At 56.1% G+C, this 23273-nt stretch overlaps 1 protein-coding gene across 1 annotated transcript in view; it reads left to right on the top strand.

The window, feature by feature from the left end:
* The first annotated feature begins 1128 nt into the window (after positions 1-1128).
* Positions 1129-23273, top strand: part of AHNAK2 (AHNAK nucleoprotein 2) — a 33943-nt gene continuing 11798 nt past the window's right edge. The window contains exons 1-4 of the mRNA XM_025392058.1: positions 1129-1297; positions 21846-21904; positions 22010-22108; positions 23122-23223. Of these exons, the coding sequence (XP_025247843.1) occupies positions 1243-1297; positions 21846-21904; positions 22010-22108; positions 23122-23223 (315 nt within the window). The 5' untranslated portion in view covers positions 1129-1242. The remainder of the gene's footprint in view (positions 1298-21845; positions 21905-22009; positions 22109-23121; positions 23224-23273) is intronic.

Here is a 23273-nt window from a genome sequence, read left to right as displayed (position 1 = left end):
CTCTGTCCTCACCAAGTCCGCTCTGCCCGAATATCCCGGGACCCTTTCACTCCCTCCCACACCACAGCCCTGGTTCCACTGCTCGTATTTCCAGTTGTGCCCCATGCCAACACCCCTAGCCACCTGTGCAGTCTATCCTCAGCTCTCACCAAGCTCAGAGACCCTGCTTGGAGCCTTAGGTGGCACCTCCTACCCACAGGAGCCCCCTCAGCAGCCTTGCTGCCCCGCCCCCGCCCACTGGGCCTGACTTTCAACACCAGCCCTTTTGCCCCCATTCTCTGCACACACACTACTCTGTTCCCTCTCTCCAGAACATTCTTCCTACACTGCCTGGCTCATACCTCACCCCTAAGGTCACAGCTAACACTGCCAGGAGCCTTCCAGGACCCCCGTTCCCCCGCCCCCAGGGCAGTCCCGCCCTGCAGAACGCCTTATCCTTGCAGTCTTGCCTGTGTCTACACCAGACCTGGAGCCCCTGGGGCAGGGCCAGTAGGGTGCTGGTTGCCGCTGTGTCCTAGGCCCTAGGCTCTTGACTAGAATCAGTAGAAAGGATGACTCTGGGCGGGGTTCTGGCTCCAGGACGGCCCCCCAGCGCTGGGTGCTCCCGCACGCAGCGCCCACCCCGCAGCCCTGTCCGTGGCGCCCTGTTCCCGCTGCACGCTCTCAGCCGCGTTCTCGTGTCGGCCACCCCCAGCCCCTGCAGAATTCTGTCTTGTCCTTCTGCTGCCGGATCACTTCCTGGGGTGCCCGCGACCACTGTTGTCCCCGCAGGCTGCCCCCCACCCCAGCTTGTGACTAAAGTGTCTGTCTCCCCCGGAGTGGGAGGTGAAGACAGCGGCAAGTCCAGGAGCCTAGGTGCGGGGATCCTGAGGTCGCTCCCTGGCGGGAATCCAAAGTTAATTCTGCGGACGCGACAGGCGGGCCGGGGGCGCGGAGTGGGGCGGGGCCTGGCCGGGAGGGGCGGGGCCGCGGCGGCGGCAGCCAATGGGCTGAATGAGGCCGGCGGCACCGCCCGCGAGCGCGCTCCGCAGTGGCCCGGCCGGGCTGGGCGGACCCGGGCGGGGTCCTAGCTGTGCTGCTGGGTATCCTGGCGCGCGGTGTCCGCAGTCTGAGGTCGGCCGCCCGCGGCAGCGCAGGGCAGCGGGGCAGAGCGCGGCTCCCGCCCGCCCGCCCGGTGCGCCGGAGCTGGGACCAGCGACTGGACGCGACGGGCCGGCAGGCCCGCACCGCCTGGCCGCCGCGATGTGCGACTGCTTCCACATGGTGCTGCCTACCTGGCCCGGAACCCCCGGCAGCGGTGCGCCCTCCCCGCCTGCAGCCAGCTCCCGTGGGGCGGGTGGGCTCCGCGCGTGGGCGCGCGCCGGGGCGTGTCCGGGGGCGCGCAGTGCGGGCTGTGGGGGCGGGGGACTCGGGGATGCCGGCTGGACTCGCGCGCTGTTCTGGGCCTCCCCGGCCGCTGGGGTCTCTTCTCCCGTGCCTCGCGTTCTACCTGTCCACGACTTTCGGTCCCTGCTCCTCTCCCGGCCTCTGGGGCTGTCTCAGCCGCTCACTTTGTTTCTTGGTGGCTGACTCGTCTCTGTCGCGCACTCCCTCTGTCACTCGCGGTCCCTGTCTATCTCTCCTTTTCGCTCCTGCCCCGCTGCTGGGACACTGTCTGGTCGAGAGGCGGCCTCCTGGGAGGTGCTACCGCGCTCTGGAGCGGGGCTGGTGTCTGCATGGGGCATGAAAGCCGGGGCCGCCGGGACACGGGGCACCTGCACCAGGCTTGCCCTCTCACCTGCTTTGGGGGAGAGCAGCCAGGCTGGTCCGGGAGTCTGGGCTATCCACTTTGGTCCGGGGCTTCTAGGCAGGGTTGGGCAGCGTCTACTGTGTGGCTGTGTGGTGGGGTCGCTGGGTAGGTGGAGGCTGTGGCAGCGCTAGGCCTGAGGTCTGGGGCCTTGTGAGGGGCCTGAATGGGGTCAAAGTCAGGCCACAGGGTACCTCAGTGCTGGGCAAGGGAAAGTGGGTGCTACCCACTGGCATGCCCCCAGGGATGGTCAGTAGCCTCCCTCTGAGCCGCAGGCTACGGAATGTGTACCTGCTGCTTTTTGTGTGTCTGTCCCTGCACTGGGCCTGGTTCCAGGGCCTGGGTGTCTCAGCATCTTGGAGGGCAGGGCTGGGGTGGGGGGGCAGTCCCTTGGGCTAGGTCTATGCTGCTGCAGCCTGACCACACCCAGGGCCTTGGCAGCCACCGGCCAGGGGGTTGGGCTGTGCCAGCACTGGCACAGGCTGGACCCCACTCCTTGGGGAAAACAGGTCAATGCTAATGGTGCCACGCTGCAGGCGCAGAGGGGTGCCCTTGGCCTGGGCATGCCCCCCAGCCGCAGCAGGCACTACCAAGGCCCCTCCTGTGGTCTGTTTATCTGGTGCGCACTTAGGGTGGGAGACTTGTCTGAGGGACTCCGGAGCAGGGAGACCCCTACAGCGCCTGCTTCACGGTGTTGCAGAAAGGAGTCCAAGGTGTCTGGGCTCAGCAGCGGGAGGGTGATGGCCCCGGTGGGCTGGAGGCCCCCGGCCCCCTCCTCTTTCACTATGACTGGCCCTACCCACATGGCTGTAGGTTGACCTCCTCAGAGGGAGAAGGGTGGGGCCCCAAGGCATGGGACCACTACCCTGCCCCCAGCTTCCCTGCACAGCCTTTCCTCTCCACTTCCTCCTCGCTCAGGGGCACACAGAGACTCCTAAGTTGCAGGGTCCAGGACCACCTCATCCACCCCCTGCCTCCACAGAGGCCTGTGCTGGCTTCATGGTTCCCAGCCTGTCTGAGGCAGTCCCTCCCTGCGTCCAGCCTACAGAACCATCTGCTCTTAGGGAATGAGGTCAGTGGCTCTCACTGGAGCTTTGGTAGGAGACTTACAAGATCAGAGCCCTTGGGAGTTCTGTCCAGCACGCCAGTTCCCAGACCCTCCCCAACCCTGCGGCCTGGGAATGTGCATTCCTGACAAGCACCCTGCCACCTACTGCCTTTCCCAGCCTGGATTTGGTCCAGGCCTTTTTCACCGGCAGTCCCCTCTCAGCAGGCTGGAGATGGGCGGACTCTCCCCTGCTCTAGTCTTCCTGTCCAGTTCAAACCTGCCCTCTGCCAGCCGCACCAGGCACCAGCCCAGCAGGGAGCCATCTCCTGGGCAGCTTTTGTGCCGAGGCTGCCCCCTGGTGGCCTTGCTGGGAACACCCCACGCAGCGCTGTGGACTGTAACACCAGCCCGTTCACTCCCAGCGGGCTCTGGGTGTCACACCCTTGCCTACTCCAGGGGCAGGTTGCCTCCTTCCCAGGGGCAGAGCTGGATCCCCGATAGCTGGGGAGACAGGGAACCCCTCCCCGGCCCTGGCCCCCACCCTACACCTGCTGCCCCTGGCTTGGCCTCAGCACCTCCCACAATGACACCCCAAGAAAGCACCACCGTCTTGGGAAGGCCCCAGGTGCAGTGACATCATGCGAAGATGTGTGGGTGGTCTCTCCTCTGGGATGGGGGTCATGAGATGGCTGGGCCCTTTCCCAAGAAGGGTGCAAAGCAGGGCAGCTGTGGAGGTGGTCTGCCTGTTCTGTGCCTTGCTGGTGCCTTCCTCAGGGCCTTGGGCTGCAAATGTGGGTGAGGACCTCACATTCGGAGACGGGAGTGATCGCAGCTGCCTGTGCTGCTAGCGCCATGCAGCCAGGGATGCCAAGTGACAGTGCGGGCGGGCCTGTCACCACCCTAGTGTCTCCCTGACTGGGTCGTCCACACTGAGGGAGGGCTGTATTCCCATTCTGCAGACAGGGACACTGAGGCTGGGGACCGTGAGGCAGTGACTGACTCCCTGGGCTTTTAGGGGCCAGAGCAGAATATTGCATGCTTTGGTCAGTGACATGCTGTTCTGACAGGTACTGGCTCTGCCCTGCCCCACCAGGCAGGGTGACTGCAGGCAAAGGAGCCCCTCTGTGGCTGCTAGTGGCAGGAATGGGCCCTGAGGAGGAGGCAGCAGAGGGCATCCTGGAGTGCCCTCCAATGAGGTGGCCTCTCAGAAGCCACCAACAGTGATGTTGTAAGTGTGTTCCTAACAACCCCAGCACTTTCCCTGGTGGGGAAACGGAAGCTGAACCACCAGGGAGGGAGGCTGGGCTGCCTGCTGGCCTCTGGCTCCTGCCCCAAACCTCAGGAGTGCCCACCTGATGCAGCTCAGGGAAGGGGGTGGGGCTCAGAAGTAGACAGGAGGGTCAAGCCCACAGAGCCTCCAGTTCCAATGCCCCGGGAGCCCCCTCCCTCCTGGCCTTCTCCATGCCCAGGAAGCTGAGTGTCCACTCCCATCTGGGCTCATCGTGGCTGGGCCTACAGCAGGAATGCCCTCATTGCCTTCTCTCCATTTGGCCAACCTCTTCTGTCCTGGGCTGGGCTAGGAGCTGCCTCTTCTGGGAAGCCCCCTGGGTTGCTGGGCTCACTCCCAGCTCTCCCTTAGACTCTGGCTCCCTCTGTGTCCTTCTCTTGTGACACCTATGCTGAAAGCCTCTGTGTTTCAGGCTCAGCTGGGGGCTGGCTTGGCCAGGTGTGGAGAAGTATAGGTGCTGGGGAGGAAAGGCCCCCAAACCCCAGCAAGTGGGGGGCACTGCCATCTGGGGGTCCCCGCCACCCACTTCAGGAGTAGAATGACACATTCTCCCAGCTTGGTCTTCTGGCTGGCAGAGGCCCACCCTGCGCTCAGGGCTGGTGTGAGCTGCGGGAGTGCTTCCCATCTGGCTGGCTGCCTGTTCACCCATCCTTCCGGGTCTCAAAGCCACCCCGGGAGCCCTGGGACCTGGGAGGTCATACCTCAGCAGAGCAAGGATCCACCCGTTGCTCATTCAACAAACGTGAACCCTATTTTTGTGGCCAGTGCAGCCGCAGGGGGCACAGAAGGGCCAGAGAGGGCTCCCTGGAGGAAAACTGGCCCAAATGGAGACTGGGACTGGTCATGAAAAAGAAGCAGAGGCAGAGCAGGAGGAGCTTGCAGAGGCTGAGGGCGAAGGCAGGGACCTGCAAGGTGTTCAACCCAGTGCATCTGGGACGGGTGGGTGAGGACGGAGAGGTGCAGTGCCAGCCGCTGGAGGGAGGGCTTTGTCCTGAGGGCACCGGGCAGCCCCGTAGGTCTTAGGGCAGTTTGGGCAGGAAGGAAGCTGCTCCACGGGGGCTATGGAGGCCAGGTAGCCTGGAGGGAGCTTAGCGGAGTCTTAACTGGACACACAGGGAGGACGGGCCATGCCCCTCTGCTCCTCTCCATCCCCTCTAAGGGTGATGGGGTCCCCGGCCATGCTGTGAGCTTCGAGGGTGTCTCCACCAGGCCCCACCTGCACTCAGTCTGAGCCTCCAGATTTCCCTTTATTTTTCTTTTTTTGGAAGCCATAGCCTGGCCGGGAGCCAAGGACTTCCTTGCTCGGATAAATATTTAATAGTCAGAAGCACTTTCTAAAATGGAAACATGGAGCCGGGCCCAGGAGGCAGGGGGTAGGGAGGGGCTGGGGCGGGAGGCGGTGATCCCCCATCCCTGCACCTACCAGAGGCCCACAGAGTTATTTGCAGCCACCGCCCTCCCCTCCGGCTGCCAGTCCCTGCCCTGCCAGCTGTACTGCGCAGACTTGGACTTGCTGACCCATTGTGTGCTTGTGAGGGTGGGAGTGGCATCGGGGCCTCCTCTCTGCAGAGCTCTTGGGAGGGACTCCTTCCCGCAGGGGTGGCGGTGGTGGGACGGTAGGCAATTGCACAGGCTGTTCCGGGTAGGAGTCCGGAAAGGGATCTCAAGCCACACCCCTGCCTGGACGCTGCAAAGGGTATAGCCAAGCAGGGGCAGCTGGGGATGCCCGGGACGCGGCAGGGGCGGGACACTTTGGGGAGCCTCACTGGGCTATGTCCGTGTGAGCCCTGCCAGCTGGAGGGGCTGTCAGGTGACGGCGTGTGGGTGGGCAGGAGGCCCCATGACTCAGCCCCACTGGGTGGAGTTAAGGCCCCCTTGTTTAGGGCTCCAGCCCTCGGTCCTCGGCCTGCTCCTGCTGCCTGGCAGGCCTGGCTCCTGAATAAGCCAGTACCGTCGGCTCCTTGGTGACACATGCCCTGAGAATGCCGAGCTTCATGCCTTGGCCTCCTCCTGGCTGATTCACCATCCGCTGCCCTTGGCCCTGCCTGGCCCCCACCAGCAGCCGAGTTCCCACGGCGACCCCTAGCTGATCCTGGGTCCTAACAGCTCTGAGCCGGGACTAGCTGTCCAGTGCACATCACCGGACATGCCGGATCTCAGGGTCCGTGATGTGATGGCTCAGCAGATGCCCTGCCTGCCGTCCCTCCAGCTGATCAGACACCTGCCTGACCACTGAGTCCCACCACGTGGTGCCAGGGGTCTGGTAGGTGGGGGTCCCCAGGAACTGAGGCAGGTGAGCAAGGCCCTGCCCAGCACCCGCCTGCTGGTGGCCAAGTGTGCCCCTCTTGGGACTGGGTAGCAACAGGGGCAGGGTGTGAAGCGTGGCTCTCCAGCTCTTACCCTTCCCAGTAAGTGGTCCTGAGCCAGAGCCCAGGGTCTCCAGCTTGACCCCTTCCCTTGCTATGTGTCTGCACCGTGCTGTGGGCACCCACCGCCAGGGGCTCTGTAGCCGAGGGCTTGGTGCTGACTGCCTGGTGGGGTAGCGAGTCCAGGATCTGAGTTGGGAAGGTGCCCCAGGCAGAGCCAGTGGCACGTGCTGAGAGTCTGGAGAGGGCCTGGGGCAGGGTGTGGTGCGTTCCCATGGCAGTCCGTGTTGGGGAGGGTGCGCCAGGAGGAGATCTCGGTCATGTGTTCCAGGGCTTGGTGGACCACACTCGCCGCACTGCAACGAGGGTCCGGGAGGGGCTTGCGTGGCCCGCGCTGTGGCCAGCTCTGCAGGGTGCCTCCCTCTGGCTGCTGTGAGGTGGGCCTAGCTGGGGTGGGGGCCCCAGTAAAGGCTCTTGCGGGGGTCAGTGCTGTGTTTGTCATGATGGCCCTGCTCTGTACCAGCGTCCCCTTCCCATCCCACTCTAGCTGGGCTGGGCCTCTAGGTACGGTGCTGACTCAGCCAGCCCTGCCCTGCCTGGCTAGTGTGGGTGTCAGGTGGTAAACATGTAAACAGCGTTCCCAGGTGAGAACTGTCTGGGAGTGTTCCCAGAGCAGACCTGGCCAGCTTTTCTGTCTTCGTGTAAATAGAGTCGTTTTCTACCTTTGTGACCGTTAGGTTTTTGTGTCATCCTTTTTAGGGCATTGCAATGGGGGGAGGCCAGGAAGGGGCCTGGGAGCAGGTCCCTGCCTTTCGGGACTGAGGAGCCCCTGGGGCCTCTCCCACCCCATTTGCCGGCCAGTGCCCCTGCTGGGACAGAGCGTTCCCCGCCCTTGAAGTCCTCTGGCCTATTTGAGGACCCCTTCTCTCTGTGCCCGCCTCAGGCCACCCTGACACCCCGTGGCGGGGGCAGCCCTCTCAGCCGCACCTTCCCACCTCTTCCCATGCCACTGGGGCCTGGTGTGGGTGCAAGCCATTCCGACGCTGACCTACCAGGCCGGGTCTGACCCCTCGCTGCCCCTGAGGCCTGGGCTGGGCCTCAGCTGTGCGGGCCTGCTCCAGACTGCCTGCTGGAGGCAGGTCCCCACCCAGGCCATGGGCACAGGGCTGGCACCCTGGGATCCCAGTGGGGCTACACATAGCACAGTTGGTTGTGTCCTGCTGAAGCCTCCTGGCCACCCAGAGCAAAGACGAGTGGGGGCTAAGGGCCCAGGGTGCAGCAGGGTGAGGTGACCAGGAGGTGGGCCAGGCAGCTGGAGCTCTGGATAGTGGGGGACTTGGGGGCATGGGACTCAGATGTTTCTCAGCCACCACCCAGAAATGACTGGGAAGGATGGGAGGCTTGTTTAAAAAAAAAAATGCTAGGCCAGTGCGCAGGCTCACACCTGTAATCCCAGCACTTTGAGAGGCTAAAGCAGAAGGATCTCTTGAGTCCAGGAGTTTGAGACTAGCCTGGGCAACACAGGGAGACCTGGTCTCCACAAAAAATTTAACAATTAGCCAGGCGTGCTGGTGTGTGCCTGCAGCCCCAGCCACTTGGGAGGCCAAGGCGTGAGGATCGTCTGAGCCCATGCGTATGAGATCAGCCTGGACAATATAGTAGGATCCTGTATCTACAAAAAAAATTTAAAATTAGCCAGGTATGGCGGCGTCACCTGGAGACCCAGCCACTTGGGAGGCTGACACGGGAGGATGGTTTGATTCCAGGAGTTTGAGGCTGCAGTGAGCCATGATCGCACCACTGCCCTCTAGCCTGGGTGAGAGAGAGAGACCCTGTTTCAAAAAATGCTGGTTCCTGAGCCCCACCACACCCTGCTTACCAGATACCCTGGTGCTTCGAGGGGTGGGGGCTGCTGTGAGTTTGGGCTTCGAGGGCTGAAAGGAGGCCAGGGTTGGCTGCCCTGGGGGCTCAGGCAGGTGGCAGATGACCAGGCCCCAAGGTCACTGGCCCAGCCCCCTGTGGGCTCAGTCCTGCCCTTAGGCTATGCCTCTCCTCCCTTCTGGGCCAGCCTCTATCCTGGCACCCATAGGGAAACTGAGACACAGGGCTTGTGCAGAGCCTGCCTGGGAGGGACCTGCTTCAGGCCTACGTCTGTCCACAGAGCAGGACCTGGCACGCACTAAGGCACTCACCAGACTGGGCTGGCTGTGTGACTCAGAGCGGTCTGTTCCTCTGCAGTCAGCTGCTCAGGCTGGGGGGGCACTCAGGGTGGGGTCCCCAGCTCCAAGAAGCTGAGTGAGTGTTGAGGGCTGGCCTGGCTCCTGGCCCATCAGGGGACCCGCCTACTCCCTCTGGTGGGACGTGGAGGTCCTGGCAGGGTCCAGAGCCAGCCCTAGGAGCAGGCGGAGGCGGAGGCGGGATAATGGGGGGAGGAGCTGTGGAGGGAGGAACCGGGCATGGCAGGGGGAGGTGGCCAGTTGGGATCTTCACTTCTGGGCCAGTTGGGAGAGCGTCTGTAGCTTCCTTGGTAAGTGGCTCCTGTGCCCAGCCCCTGCACTTCGGCCCCCTTCCTGGTCAGCCCCGGGTACCTGCTTGCCTCACTCTTCCGCAGGTCTGTGGGGGGCAGCAGGCCACTAGCAAGAGAGGCTGGAGGAACAGCACTGGGCTGGGCATAGCCCTGACCCACAGCTGATGGATGGGCAGGGGTGTTAGTTCACCATGGCTCCAGCCAGGGCCAGTGGGTTGGGCACGGATGTCAGGGAGAAATTCCCGGAGCCCCTTCTCCTGGCTCCTGGCCCCTGGGGTGTTGGCGGAGCCCAGGCCATACAAAGTGTGTGGCAGGACACCGAGCTGTGGGCCCTGGGCAGGTAGGGGACAGTGGCTGTTGTTTGCAAGGAGCCTCGGTGTGGGGGGAGGTGAATGCGAAGCGCACCTGCACTCAGGGCAGCCGCAGGTCTGCAAGTCCCCCAGGTGGGCGTGGGGCCTGGGGAAGGGTCCTCAGATGACCCTGTGCTTGTTTGGTACACAGGGGCCCTGGGTGTCTGTGGAGGGTAGTTGCTTCCAAAGGCCAGGTTTACTCTCCTGGGGGTGCCCGAGGTGGGCTGTGGGGGCCTGGGGCGATAGGCAGCCCCATCACAGGGTCACACTGCCCTGGACGTCTGTGGGGCCGGCCTTTCAGCCCAGGGAAACTGGCTCCTGCTAGCCAGCCTGGGATGGATGGGAGCGTGGGGCTGCTCCTTTTGACTGCCAAATCCCTTGGAGAGGTGGCTGGTGTGCTCCCCTGTGCCTCAGTTTCTCCAGGAGCAGGAGATGAACTGGGCCCACCTGCTGCCCTCCCATCCCCATCAACGGCCTCCCGCCCTCAGGCTTACCAGGCTTTTCCAGGAGATCTGACAAGCTCCTTCCTTTTTCCCATGCACTGCCCGCACTAGCATTTATTATGCACCTACGGTGTGCCAGGCTCTGAGTGCTTGGTGAGCAAAGTGTTCTGGGGACCAGGGACCAGGCAGTGTCCAGAAGCCATGGCAGGGTGGCCAAGCTTAGTCTGTGAATTTGCCCAGCAGAGAAGACAGCCTGGGAAAGCCCAGAGAGAGAGAGCCCGTGGCCCAGGCAGGCACAGTGAGGGCTGGAGAGGCTGTGGATGTTGGCTAGGGCTAGAGCAGGCACAGAGAGGCTTCCAGGACAGTCTGACCCATGGACGGCACCAGGGAGCTACGGAAGGTTGTTTCGGGAGAGGGTGATGTGAATAGCCTCACGGGTACAGCTGGGCTGCAGTGGGGAATGGTTACTGGGTGGGCGAGGAGCCCAGCTCCTAGGTCTAGGGGACTGAGGCTGGCTCCTCCACCCTCCTGCAGCCTTGGAGGCAGACACAGAGGCAGGAGCAAGAGCCAGAGCTGGCTCTGCCGGCCTCATCCCGAGAGAGTTATCTCGAGAAGCATGGGGAGGGGTGGGGGATGTTGCTCAGGAAAGTCTGAAGGTCTCATGACAGTCAGCCCGCTTGGCACTTTCTTCATGAAGTTCCACCACTGGGTGAGGCCCAAGTGCAGCCGGCTGTGTGCTCCTGTGTCTGGGTGGGCACAGGGCTCCCGCCTCCATGGCCTCACTCGGGGCGTTCAGAGGGAGGAGCCCAAGCCAGACACACAAGTGCACACACGCCCTAGCACCTGAACACGTACATCCCGTGAGCACACACGTGTGCACACTCACCTGCAAACCGGGAGTGGGCCGTTCCTCCCACCCAGGATGGACTTTTCTGGCCACTGGAGAGCCAGTCTCCTTCCTGCCAGCCCCCAGGGCCCTGGTGACTTGCAAATGCACCCAACCATGCCCTCCCACCTGGAGGCAGGAGATGGGGCCCTGGGGCTGCCAGTTTAGATGCAAACTTGGATTTTGTTTAAGCAAAATCTACTTCCTCCCCGCATGGACCTGTTCTGGACCCTCCAACAACCCTCATTTAGCTGGTGGCTGGTGGGAGTCCTCAGTTCGGACCCGGCTGTGGAGCAGGGGTGTTGGTGAGCCTCTGCTGCACTCCCCAGCCTGTGTTCCTTGTCCCCTCCCGCTCCGCCCGCCCCCGCCCCCCACACCCCACCTCCCCGCCAGGATCTGCTCCTCCCCCAAACACACTTCCTGAGACCCTGCCTGCTCAGGCCCTGCCCCAAAATAGTCCAGTTCTTGGGGAGGCAGCTCTTCTGGGCCAGGGTGGGTGTCCTCTGTGCCTTTCACTGTGGTACCACCCCCACCTGCCGTGGCGTGCAAGGGACTGACCTGGGTCCTGGGGTCCCTCCCCAAGGTTCAAGTTTGCGCCCGCAGGAATGTTAATGGTAGTGTTGAGACCAGGGCACTGGGGGCCCGGGGAGTGGGGGAAAGGCACTGGGGAAGGAACCAGGTGCCAACAGCCTGACCAGCTGGGCCTGGCTCAGGCAAGTCACCTCCACATTCTCCTCTGTGAAGCGGAGCTTTGGTGACTGTCAACAACCAGCGTCATGATTCAGGTGATGGGGCCACTTGCAGAGCCTGTCTGGGAGAACCGGAGACGGAGACGGGGCGGGGCAAAGGCGGCCGCCTCCGCACTCTGGGGCCAAGGCGGGGCTTCCTCAGGACCTCAGGCCTGGGAGGAAGTGCTCTTGGTGGGGGACTGGGATACTGGGGGCCTTCCTCTCTCTCCCCACTGGTGTGGGTCCCAGGCCGGTAGCCTGGCTGGGCAGCCTTATCCCGAAGCGGGCAGGATTTCCCCCTTCCTGTTTGTGTTCCTGGGCCAGGTTCCTGCCAGCCCAGCCGCACAGGGGTCCCCATTCCGCAGCTGTGTGGCCAGAGGCGGGTCTGCTGCTCCCTGAACCTCTGTGCTCCATCGCCACCACAGGCAGTGCAGGAACAGCTACTCCCAGTACGGGTGCTGAGGGTGGGACTGGGGACTGTTCCTCGTGGGCCAGTGGCAGGACCAGGCATGAGGGCCAGCAGGAGCAGAGCTGGTCACGCCTCCTCCTCCTTCCCCCATGCAGGTTCCCAGCACAGGGTGTGCCCAGGGCTTGCTGTCGACACCCTCCCTCACCGGCCCCAACACCCACAAGACTACCCTGAAGAGATCTGAAAGTGCAGCCGGCTGTGCCCAGCTCAGGGGCCTTTCACCGTTGTGCCCACCCCCAGCCCAGCAGACCTGTGCCCCCTGCCTGGCGAGTCCCTTCTCCAAGGAGTTGCCCTCCTGACCCTTTCTTGGGCCTCACGGCAGCTGCCCCCCACCCCCAACCCAACCAGGCTCCTGCCTGCCGGGTGGGGTTTTTTGGCTGGGGAGGCTGCGGAGGGAGGAGGCGGCGGCTGGGTTTCTGGGCAGCCTCAGAACACCTGCCACACCCTGAGTGCTGGGCAGGGCCTGGAACACCCGGTCTCAGAGGCAGGGGAGCCCCTCCCCACTCATGACCCCAACTCCAACCGCTGGCAGGGGAGCAGCTGTGGGCCAAGTGACCCAGGGACCCTCCTCTGCTCCCAGCCCTGCTAGGTAAGGGCGGGCTGGGGCAGTTGCCCCAGCTCCACACCTACTGGCTGGGTCCCCTTGGGTAAGTGGCTCCCCTCCCCCAGCCTCAGTTTTCACATCTGTTACCCACCTTGGGGATTGAGGGGCAGGGTCTGGGCAGAGCAGGAAGGGAAACTGAGGCCAGAGAGTGGCTTACCTGCATTGCCTTTGGCTTAGCGGTGGGCAGGCTGTGGCCAGATTCCTGTCCCCTTTCTTGGCACCACCCCCCACCACGAGTTTGCTATGGGTCTGGTGTGGCTGGAGCTCCAGGCAGCTCCAGGCAGCTCCAGAGCGGCTGGGGTGGCCCCAGCTGGTGGTCCCTCAGAGTTGTGGGGTGCACTGGGGAGCCCTGGCAAGGCCACGTGGAGGGAGTGGGAGGGGGCAGGTGGGCAAGGAGTGGAGGGTTTGGCAGCCATCTGGGAGGCAGAGCAGTGGGGCTGGCCAAGTTCTGTCTGCAGGTTGGGGGTGCGTCCAGGTGGGAGCAGCAAGGGCCCTGTCAGGTGGTGGGGCAGTGTCTGAGTGCCAACGTGAGTGAGATGGGCCCAGGTGGCCAGGACAGAGCTGTGCAGAAGGGAGACAGGGCCTTGCCCCTTCACTGCCTGGTTAGGGAGAAGGGGCCTGTGGAGGAGATCATGTCATGGGGTTGCCAGGGGTACAATTCTTGGGCTGACACCTTGTGCAAGGCTGGTTTGGCAGGTGAAGGAAACGGAGGTTGTGGCTCTGCTGGAGGGTCATGGAGGCCAGGGGTCTGGGCCTGGCCACCCGAGCAGTAGGAAGGTGGTGGGGGTGGGATGATGTGGGGGTGAGTGTTGATGCCTCCTGGCACTGACCCAGCCTTGCCTGCCCTCACCTCCTGCCCTTCTCTTCCCTCACTTGAGAGAACCTCCTCCAGGAGACACCATCCCCCCGCCCTGCCAGGCCTGAGACCAGAGCCAGAGGGGACGTGGGTTGTGAGCCATCTTGCAGAAGGGCAAGGAAAGGCCCCTGAAGCAGTGAGGGAGCGGCAGGGGCCTGTGCAGGCAGAGGTGCTCTTGGGATGAGCAGGCATGGCCCTGGGGGTGCCTCTGGGGGAGCAGTGTCTATGGCCCAGCAACCTACACTCAGGGCAGGCAGGGTGGCCCCCGAATCCACGAGGGAATGAAAGCTCAGAGAGGGCATGAGCTTGCTCAGGGCCACACAGCACATTGGCCAGAGCTAGACTACTGCCGGGACTGGGCCTCCCCATCTCCCTTCATGGGACAGTCCCCAAGGCCAGGATACCTACCGCAGGGGACAGGGAGCAGCTGGTTCCCAAGGCCAGCACACCACCCCAAAGGATAGCGACATGCTCCTTCCCAATCAGTGTCCTATCAGCAACTGGGTCTGGGGCAGGGATGGGGGCCTTAGGTCTGAGACCCTCCTCGTCACTGCCGGAGGGAGGCCCTGGAGCCCAGGCCAGGGCGCCAGAGTTGGTGTGAGATTGGTACTGTTTCTTCTTGGAATATTTAGAGTATAATTCGGAGTGGGAGTTGGGCCTGGAGTTCTTTTTATGGGACGGTTTTAAATAAGGGATTTGATTTTTTCTTTTTCATTTCTTTTCTTTCTTTCTTTTTTTTTTTTTTTGAGACAGCGTTTGCTCTTGTTGCCTAGGCTAGAGTGCAATGGCGCGATCTCGGCTCACTGCAACCTCCGCCTCCTGGGTTCAAGTGATTCTCCTGCCTCAGCCTCCAGAGTAGCTGGGATTACAGGCGCCCGCCACCACACCCAGTTAATTTTTGTATTTTTAGTAGAGACGGGGTTTCACCATATTGATTTTTAAATTGTTATAAAACTGCTTGGATTATCCATCGGGGCGTACTATCTTTTGGCCTCCCTGGGCCACATTGGAAGAAGAATTGCCTTGGGTCACACATAAAATACACTAATGATAGCTGATGAGCTAAAAGAAACAATTGCAAAAGAATATCCTAATGTTTTAGGAAGTTTACGAATTTGTGTTACGCCGCATTCAAAGCTGTCCTGGGCCGCATGCGGCCTGTGGGCCGTGAGTTGGACACGTTTGGTTCTTCTTGTGGGTTTTCTAGGAATATATCCAATCGATCTAAATTTTCAGATTTATTAGTGTAAAAGTTATAATTATGTTTGATTTTATGTAGAATTCTAAAATTTTTTATGGAGAAAGCATACAAACCATGGCACACCCAAGTAGCTAGCCCTCTGGTTGGGAAGTAGACCCCTACCGCCACCAGGAGACCTGTCTGCCCGCTCCCGGTGGCGACTTCAGCCCTAGTTGGCCTGAGCCTGACTGTGAACTGGATGTGATGGGCTCCCCTGGTATGAGCGCTTTTTATATCTAGCTTCTTTAGCTCAACCTTGTGTTTGTGAACTTCATCCATGTTGCACGTAGGTATAGTTTCTACCATATACTGTTCCATTGGACAAATACCTCAGTTTTTTTTTATTCTACTGTTGATGGACATTTGAATCTCTGGTTTCTGGGTGCCACAAATTATACTGAGATGGACGTTCCTGCACCCATCTTTTGAGGGACATACGTGCGCATATTTCTTGGCCCTGCCCCTGGCTATAAGTTGCTGGGCCACAGGGCAAGGCGTGTCAGGCTTTGATAGACTCTACCAGGCTGTTTCCAAGTGGTTGTGCCAGCTCACCCCCAACCCACACCAGGACGGAGTTCCGGCTGCCCCAGGCCTTGTCCTCAGGTGGTCCGCCTCGCCTAAATCTCCACTTTGAGATTTCAGCCATTCTTCTGGGAGCATATGGCGCCTCGTGGTTTTGTTGGCATTACGCAGATGACTAGAAATGCTGGCCATGTTTCCACATTCTCATCGGCTGGTTGAACATCCTCTTCTATGAGCTACCTTTCCAGTGTTTTCTTGCCCATGTTTCTATCGGGTTGTCTTTTGGTTTGCAAGAATTCTTTGTGCTTTCTGGGTTGGAGGACTTTGCTTGGTAAATGTATTGCAGCTATCTGTGCTCAATCTGTGTTTTAGGCAAAGATAGCTGCAACTCATCGATTTCGTTTCCTTTGGATATATAACCCAGTAGTGGGATTGCTAGATCAAATGGTAGTTCTATTTTTAATTTTTTGAGGAACCATAAATGAGTATCATGGCTATACTCATTTACATTTCATGCCCCTAGTGGTGTTTTTTGATGAACTTAATTCTTTTTTTTTTTTTTTTTGAGACAGAGTCTTGCTCCGTCGCCCAGGCTCAAGTACAGTGAGGCGATCTCCGCTCACTGCAAGCTCCGCCTCCCAGGTTCACGCCATTCTCCTGCCTCAGCCTCCCGAGTAGCTGGGACTACAGGCCCCCACCACCACTCCCGACTAATTTTTTGTATTTTTAGTAGAGACGGGGTTTCACCGTGTTAGCCAGGATGGTCTCGATCTCCTGACCTCATGATCCGCATGCCTTCACCTCCCAAAGTGCTGGGATTACAGGCGTGAGCCATTGCGCCCGGCCAAAAGTTCTTAATTCTAATATAGACCAATATCTGTCATTTTTTGTGTGTTCTGTTTAAGAATTTATCCCCTACTCCAAAAGTAATTTCTATTTATTTTCTAGAAATTTTATTGGTAAGCCTCTAACTTTGGATCTATAATCCACATGAAATTAATTTTCTGTGGCTGAGATGGGGCGAAGATTAATGTTTTTCCATATGGATATCCAGTGGATTCCAGGCCATTTATTGAACAGATCATCACAGCTTTATGTATATGTGTCTATTTCTGGGATCTCTGTTCTGTTCCGTTGGTCTTGATTTGCATTTCCCTGATAACGGAAAATGTTGAGCATCTTTTCTTGTGCTTATTGAACACTCGTACATCTTCTTTTGTGAAATGTCTGTTGAAATCTTCTACCCATTTTTAATTGAGTGTTTTTCCTTCTATTGAGTTGTACACGGGCTCCATGCAAGTCCTTTACCAGATACATTCATTGCCTTTTCATTTTCTGAGGAAAATGAAAGCTCTTAAGGCCAGTGTTTTAAATTATGAGAACTTAAATTTATCAGTTTTCCTTCTACTATCCTTACCTTCTGTATCCTAAGAAAACATTGCTGCCTTCAAGGTGGTAAATAATTTCTCCTATATTTTCTTCTAGAAGTTTTATAGTTTTCAGTTTACCTCTATGATTCATTTTGAATTCATTTTCATGAGTGATGGGATGGAAGGGTCCAGGTTTATTGGTTTCCCAGTAAATACCCAGCTGTTCCAGGACCATTTGGTGAAAAGACTTTGTTTTCTATTGGAATAACTGGGCTGCTTTGACAAGAATTTGGCCGGGCATGCACAGGTTGCTGTCAGGAGTGTTCTCACACAGGTTCACACCTGTACTTTGGGAGGCCAAGGCAGGTGGATCACTTGAGGCCAGGAGTTCAAGACCAGCCTGGGCAACATGGTGAAACCCCATCTTTACTAAAAGTACCAAAAAAAAAAAAAATTAGCGAGGCATGATGGTGCATGCCTGTAATCCCAGCTACTTGGGAGGATGAGGCACGAGAATCGCTTGAACCCAGGAGGCAAAAGTTGTAGTGAGCAGAGATTGTGCCACTGCATTCCAGCCTGAGTGACAGAGTGAGATCCTGTCTCAAAACGAAACAAACAAACAAACAAGAATTAATTGGCCATGTAAGTGTGGGGCTGTTCTGGACTTTGTTTTCTGTTCACTGATTTGTGTTTCTGCCACACTGTCTTGATTCCACTGGGGGTCAGAGAAGAGATCTAGGATGATTGAAGTGATTTTAAATTTGTTGAGGCAGGTTTCTGAGCCAGCATGGGGACTGTCTCAGTGACTGTCCCCTGTGCACCTGAGAGCAGCACGCTCCGGCTGCTGTCTGGAGTGTTCTCCTAGTGCCAGTTTGATCTCGTTGGTTGATGGGTACTTCAAGTGTTTTGTATCTTCCCCTATTCTACTTTGTAAGGTTATCATTTCCTAAGAGTGTTAAAATATCCTATTGTATAATAATTATGGATTTATTTCTCCTTTCAGTTTTGCCGGTTTTTACTTCAGTGTTTTAAAAAGGAGATCTAGGTGTTTTTTTATTTGTTTTTTGAGATAGGGTCTTGCTCTGTCACCCTGGCTGGAGGGCAGTGGCACGATCTCGGCTCACTGTAGCCTCAACCTCCTGGGCTCAAGTGATCCTTCTACCTCAACCTCCTGAGTAGCTGGGACTACAGATGTACACCACCATGCGTGGCTAACTTTTTAATATTTTCTAGAGATAAGGTCTCACTGTGTTGCCCAGGCTAGTCTCAAACTCCTGGCCTCAAGTGATCCTCCTTCCTCGGTCTCTTAAAGTGCTGGGATTATGGCGCAAGCCACTGTGCCCAGCCTACTATTCCATCTTAGTTCCACTATTGGTTTATTACCTATACATCTTTTTTTTTTAATGGTTGCATTATGGTTTATACTCTGAATATTTAACTTATTACAGTATAATTTCAAGTAAGATTGTCCTACTTCAAGTATAATGTAAGATCTTCACAACAGCAACTTCTGCACTCCATCCCCATCCCGTCATATGCTTTACTTCTTTTTTTTTTTTTTTTTTTTTTTTGAGGCGGAGTCTCGCTCTGTCGCCCAGGCTGGAGTGCAGTGGCCGGATCTCAGCTCACTGCAAGTTCCGCCTCCTGGGTTTACGCCATTCTCCTGCCTCAGCCTCCCGAGTAGCTGGGACTACAGACGCCCGCCACCTCGCCCGGCTAGTTTTTTGTATTTTTAGTAGAGACGGGGTTTCACCGTGTTAGCCAGGATGGTCTTGATCTCCTGACCTCGTGATCCGCCCGTCTCGGCCTCCCAAAGTGCTGGGATTACAGGCTTGAGCCACCGCGCCCGGCCTGCTTTACTTCTATATTTGTAAAATTCTAAGATACATTTTATTTTATTTGTTATTATTTTTTTGGAGACAGAGTCTTGGTCTGTTGCTGAGGCTGGAGTGCAGTGGAAGGATCTCAGTTCACTGCAACCTCTGCCTCCTGGGTTCAAGTGATTCTCCTGCCTCTGCTTCTTGAATAGCTGGGATTACAGACGTGCACCACCATGCCCAGCTAATTTTTGCATTTTTAGTAGAGACAGTGTTTCACCATGTTGACCAGGCTGGTCTCGAACTCCTGGCCTCAAGTGATCTACTCTCCTAGGCCTCCCAAAGTGCTGGGATTACAGGTGTGAGCCACCGTGCTGACTTATTTTTGTTTTATACAGTTAATTACCTTTTTCTTTTACAGTTTCATTGACGTGTAGTTTAGAAACCATAGAACCCACCCATTGTAAATGTATAATTCAGTCATTTTACTAACCTTATAGAGTTGTGCAAACATCACCACAATCCAGTTCTGAAACACCTCCATCACCTTCCAAATTTTCTCAACCCCACTTACAATCAATCTCCCTTCCCACTCCCAGCCCCAGTCAATGCCAGTTTAATTCTGGTAAAATAGAAACTTTGGTCCAAGGTACACTTGTCCCTCAGCATCCATGGGGGATTGCTTCTAGGAACTCCCTCGGATACCAAAATTCAAGGATGCTCAAGTCCTTCTATAAAGCGATGTAGTATTTGCAAATAACCTACATACATCTTCCCTCTCCAATACTTTAAATCGTCTCTAGATTACTTGTAATACCTAATGTAATGTAAATGCTATGTAAATAGCTGGTATACTCTATTGGTTAGGGAATAATGACAAGAAAAAAAGTCTGTACATGTTCAGTAGAGATGCAATTTTTGGAAGGACATTTTTGACCCAAGTTTCATTGAACTCAGGACACAGAAACCACTGATATGAAAGGCTAACTGTATACCCTCTCCTCCCACTCCTTTTTGCTATTATTGTCACATATATACTACATCTATATATGTTATAATCCTAACAATATCGTGTTCGAATTGTTGCCTTATATAAGTGCTTCACAGACTATTGCCTGTCTTCTAAATCCAGCCTCCTTTTTGTTTTACAAATAAAGTTTTGTTGAAACAGTTATGCTCATTTATTTACATATTATCTATACTCTATAGCTGCTTCTGTATTATAGCTGCAGAGATACAACAGAGATCATGTGGCCTGTTAAGCTTAAAATATTTACTATATTGCCTTTTTCAAGAAAAGTTTGTCAATCCTTGCTTTATACAATCCTCTGTTTTTGAAAGAAGTTAAGAAATAAAATGAGGACAATATATATTCAGAGTCTTTTATATTTGCCTACATATTTACCACTTTTTGCATTCTTCATTTCTTCCTGTGCATTTGACTTACTGTCTGGTATTAGTTCCTTTCAGTCCGAAGGGCTTCTTTAGTATATCTTGTAAGGCAGATTTGCTAGCAATGAGATTTCCAAGTCTTTGTTCATTTGGGAATGCCTTTCTTTTTCCTTTTTTAAAATTTAAATTTTTATTTTTTTGAGACAGAGTCTTGCTCTGCCTGACTGGAGTGAGGTGGTGCAATCACAGCTCACTGCAGCCTCAACCTCTCAGGCTTAAGCTATCCTCCTGCCTCAGCCTCCTGAGCAGCTGGGACTATAGGCATGCACCACCATGACCCGCTAATTTTTAAAAAAAATTTTGGGCCGGACGCGGTAGCTCACGCCTTGTAATCCCAGCACTTTAGGAGGCTGAGGCAGGTGGATCATGAGGTCAAGAGTTTGAGACCAGCCTGGCCACCATGGTGAAACCCCATTTCTACTAAAAATACAAAAATTAGCGGGGCATGGTAGCGCGTGCCTGTAGTCCCAGCTACTCAGGAGGCTGAGGCAGAAGAATTACTTGAACCCGGAAGGCAGAGGTTGCAGTGAGTCAAGATCGTGCTACTACACTTCATCCTGGGTGACAGAGTGAGACTCTGTCTCAAAAAAAAAAAAAAAATTGTAGAGATGAGATCTTACTATATTGCTCAGGCTGGCCTTGAATTTCTGGGCTCGAGCTATCGTCCCACCTCAGCCTCCCAAAGTGCTGGGATTACAGGCATAAGCCATCATGCCCAGACTATTTTGCCTTTATTTTTGAAGGATAGGTTGCTTAATATCAAATTCTTCGTTGACAACATTTTCTTTCAGCCCTTTGAATATACTGCTCCACTTTCTTGTGGCCTCTACGGTTTTGATGTGATTCAGATGTTAGTTGTATTTTTATGCCCTTATTATGTGATAGGTCCCTTTCTCTTGAGCATTTTGACTATGATGCGTCCAGGTGTGGATCTCTGTGTTTCTCCTGCTTAGGTTTTGTCGAGCTTCTTGGATTCTGCAGATTGTTTTCAGCCATCACTTCTTCAACTCTCTCTTCTGTCTCTTTATCTTATGGTTAATGCTCTGAGGCTCTGTTTTTCTTCAATCACCCTTCCTCCTGACCCCCGTTCTTCAAATTGGTTAATTTATATTAATCTACAAGTTGATGATTCTTCTGGTATCTCAAATCTATTGGTGAACCCCAGTAGTAAATTTTCAACTCCAGAATTTTTGCTTGCCTTTTAAAAAATAAGTTTTATTTCTTTATGAGATTCTTCATTATTGTTAACATATTTTCCATTAATTTTTTAAACATGTTTTTTTTTGTGTGTTTTGAACAAACTCTTTTTTTTTTCTTTTTGAGATGGAGTTTCACTCTTGTTGCCCAGGCTGGAGTACAATGGTGCAATCTCGGCTCACCGCAACCTCCACCGCCCAGTTTCAAGCGATTCTCCTCCCTCAGCCTCCTGAGTAGCTGGGATGACAGGCATGTGCCACCATGCCCGGCTAATTTTGTATTTTTAGTGGAGATGGGGTTTCTCCATGTTGGTCAGGCTGGTCTTGAACTCCGACCTCAGGTGATATACCTTCCTTGGCCTCCCAAAGTTTTGGGATTACAGGTGTGAGCCACCGCGCCCAGCCTGAACAAACTTTTAATAGTTTCTTTGAAGTCTGTATTAAACCCAACACTGATGGACATTTAGAGATACTTTCCATTCACTGCTTTTTCTCAGTATGGATCATACATTCTTGTTTCTTTGCGTAACTTGTAATTTTTTGCTGGCTGCTGGACATTTTAGATAATACATTCCAGCAACTCTGGATTCTGATCCTCCCAGGGTGTGGTTATACAATAACTAACACCTTGTGTTTGTTTAGTAACTTTCTTGGACTAAATCTGTTCCAACTTGGAATAAGTCCAGTCTCAATTCAGTGCTACCTGACTTGATGCCACAGCCTCTCCAGCCCGATAGCTGTGGATCCTCCCCTGGCCCCTGAATTTGCTCTCAGAGCCAGTGTCCAGGACAGGACTATGCCACCTCCACAGTGTACATACACTCCTGGCTCCCTCCCCCGGGCCCCGATCTGCTCCCCCAGCCTGCTTATCTCCACTGACAGCCACTCTCTCTGCAGTGTCTGGCCGACAGCTGCAGCCCAGGGAGCCAGATGCAGAAACTGAAGATGGCCACTCTGTAAGTGAGAGCAGGAGGAAGTGTGTCCTCCTCATACCCTGCCCCCATTCTCCCTGGGCCCTGGGAGAACTGAGTGGCAAAAGTAACTGGATTCCCTCCTGTCAGGTGACTGAAGGGCCTGCAGATGAGGTCATTCGACCACGGCCACAGGGGTCCTCACCTGTCTACGAATACACGACTGAGGCTGCTGACTTTGGACTCCAGGTGAGCCTGCTGGGCAGAGCCCCACAGGCACCCAGCTCTCCCCCTGCATCGCCCTGTGTGGGCAACTCACTCATGTCTGTGCAGCCCTGCCGCCCTGCCTCGCTGCCCACTGGGCAGTGCCCACTCAGATGTCCTCTCAGACTCCTCTGTGCCCTTGGGTTCCTCCCTGCGGCTGGCCAGGGCACAGTGGGATGGAGGTGCCTGCAGCTCTTGTGAGCATGCGTGTGGGCTGATGGGGACAGGCCTCGTGTTACTGTGTGTGTGTTTCAGGGGCACAGGTTGTGTGCATACCTGAACCTGTGTAACACACTCATGCTGTCTTTGGGGACAAGGCCCCATGTCTACCTCTGGAGACAAGGACTTGGGGAAGGGATCAGAGGAGCCATGTCTATGAAAGGATTCCTTTTTGTACAATTTGAATTTCTTTTTTTTTTTTTTTTTTTTTGAGACGGAGTCTCGCTGTGTCTCCCAGGCTGGAGTGCAGTGGCGTGGTCTCGGCTCACTGCAAGCTCCGCCTCCCGGGTTCACGCCATTCTCCCACCTCAGCCTCCCAAGTAGCTGAGACTACAGGCGCCCACCACCACGCCCGGCTAGTTTTTTGTATTTTTAGTAGAGACGGGGTTTCACCATGTTAGCCAGGATAGTCTCGATCTCCTGACCTCGTGATCCACCCGCCTCGGCCTCCCAAAGTGCTGGGATTACAGGCTTGAGCCACCGCGCCCGGCCCAATTTGAATTTCTTATCTCCCTCCGTATGAAACTCTAGTTGCTGTGGGGCTTCCCTGTGGGCGCTGTGGGCTGTAGGCTGGGCCCTGTCAGGAAGCAGGAAGGCCGAGAGTTGCCTTTTCTCTGTGGATGTGCCTGGAGGGACCCGGCTCCCTCTGCACACAGCTGCATGTTGGAGGTTCTGGGCCCCTCTGAAAGGAGGGCTCCTGGTCTGGCACCAGCCTACCTGTGCCCCTCCCTGTCCCTGAGCTGGGGCAGGTGCCTAACTCGCAACACTTGTGGCTGCAGGAAGACGCTCCCGGCAGGCAAGGTTCGGCTGGGAGACGGAGATCCTGGTGGAAGTGGGATTCAGGGGACTCACGGACATTTTTCAGGATGAGTCGTCCAGAGGTGGGTACAGAAGGAGCTGAGGGTCACAGAGGTGTGTCCGTCCACAAAGG

The sequence above is a fragment of the Theropithecus gelada genome, chromosome 7b, assembly GCF_003255815.1.
Source record: "Theropithecus gelada isolate Dixy chromosome 7b, Tgel_1.0, whole genome shotgun sequence".
NCBI classification, from domain to species: Eukaryota; Metazoa; Chordata; class Mammalia; order Primates; family Cercopithecidae; genus Theropithecus; species Theropithecus gelada.
This window is presented reverse-complemented; position numbering and strand designations above follow the sequence as displayed.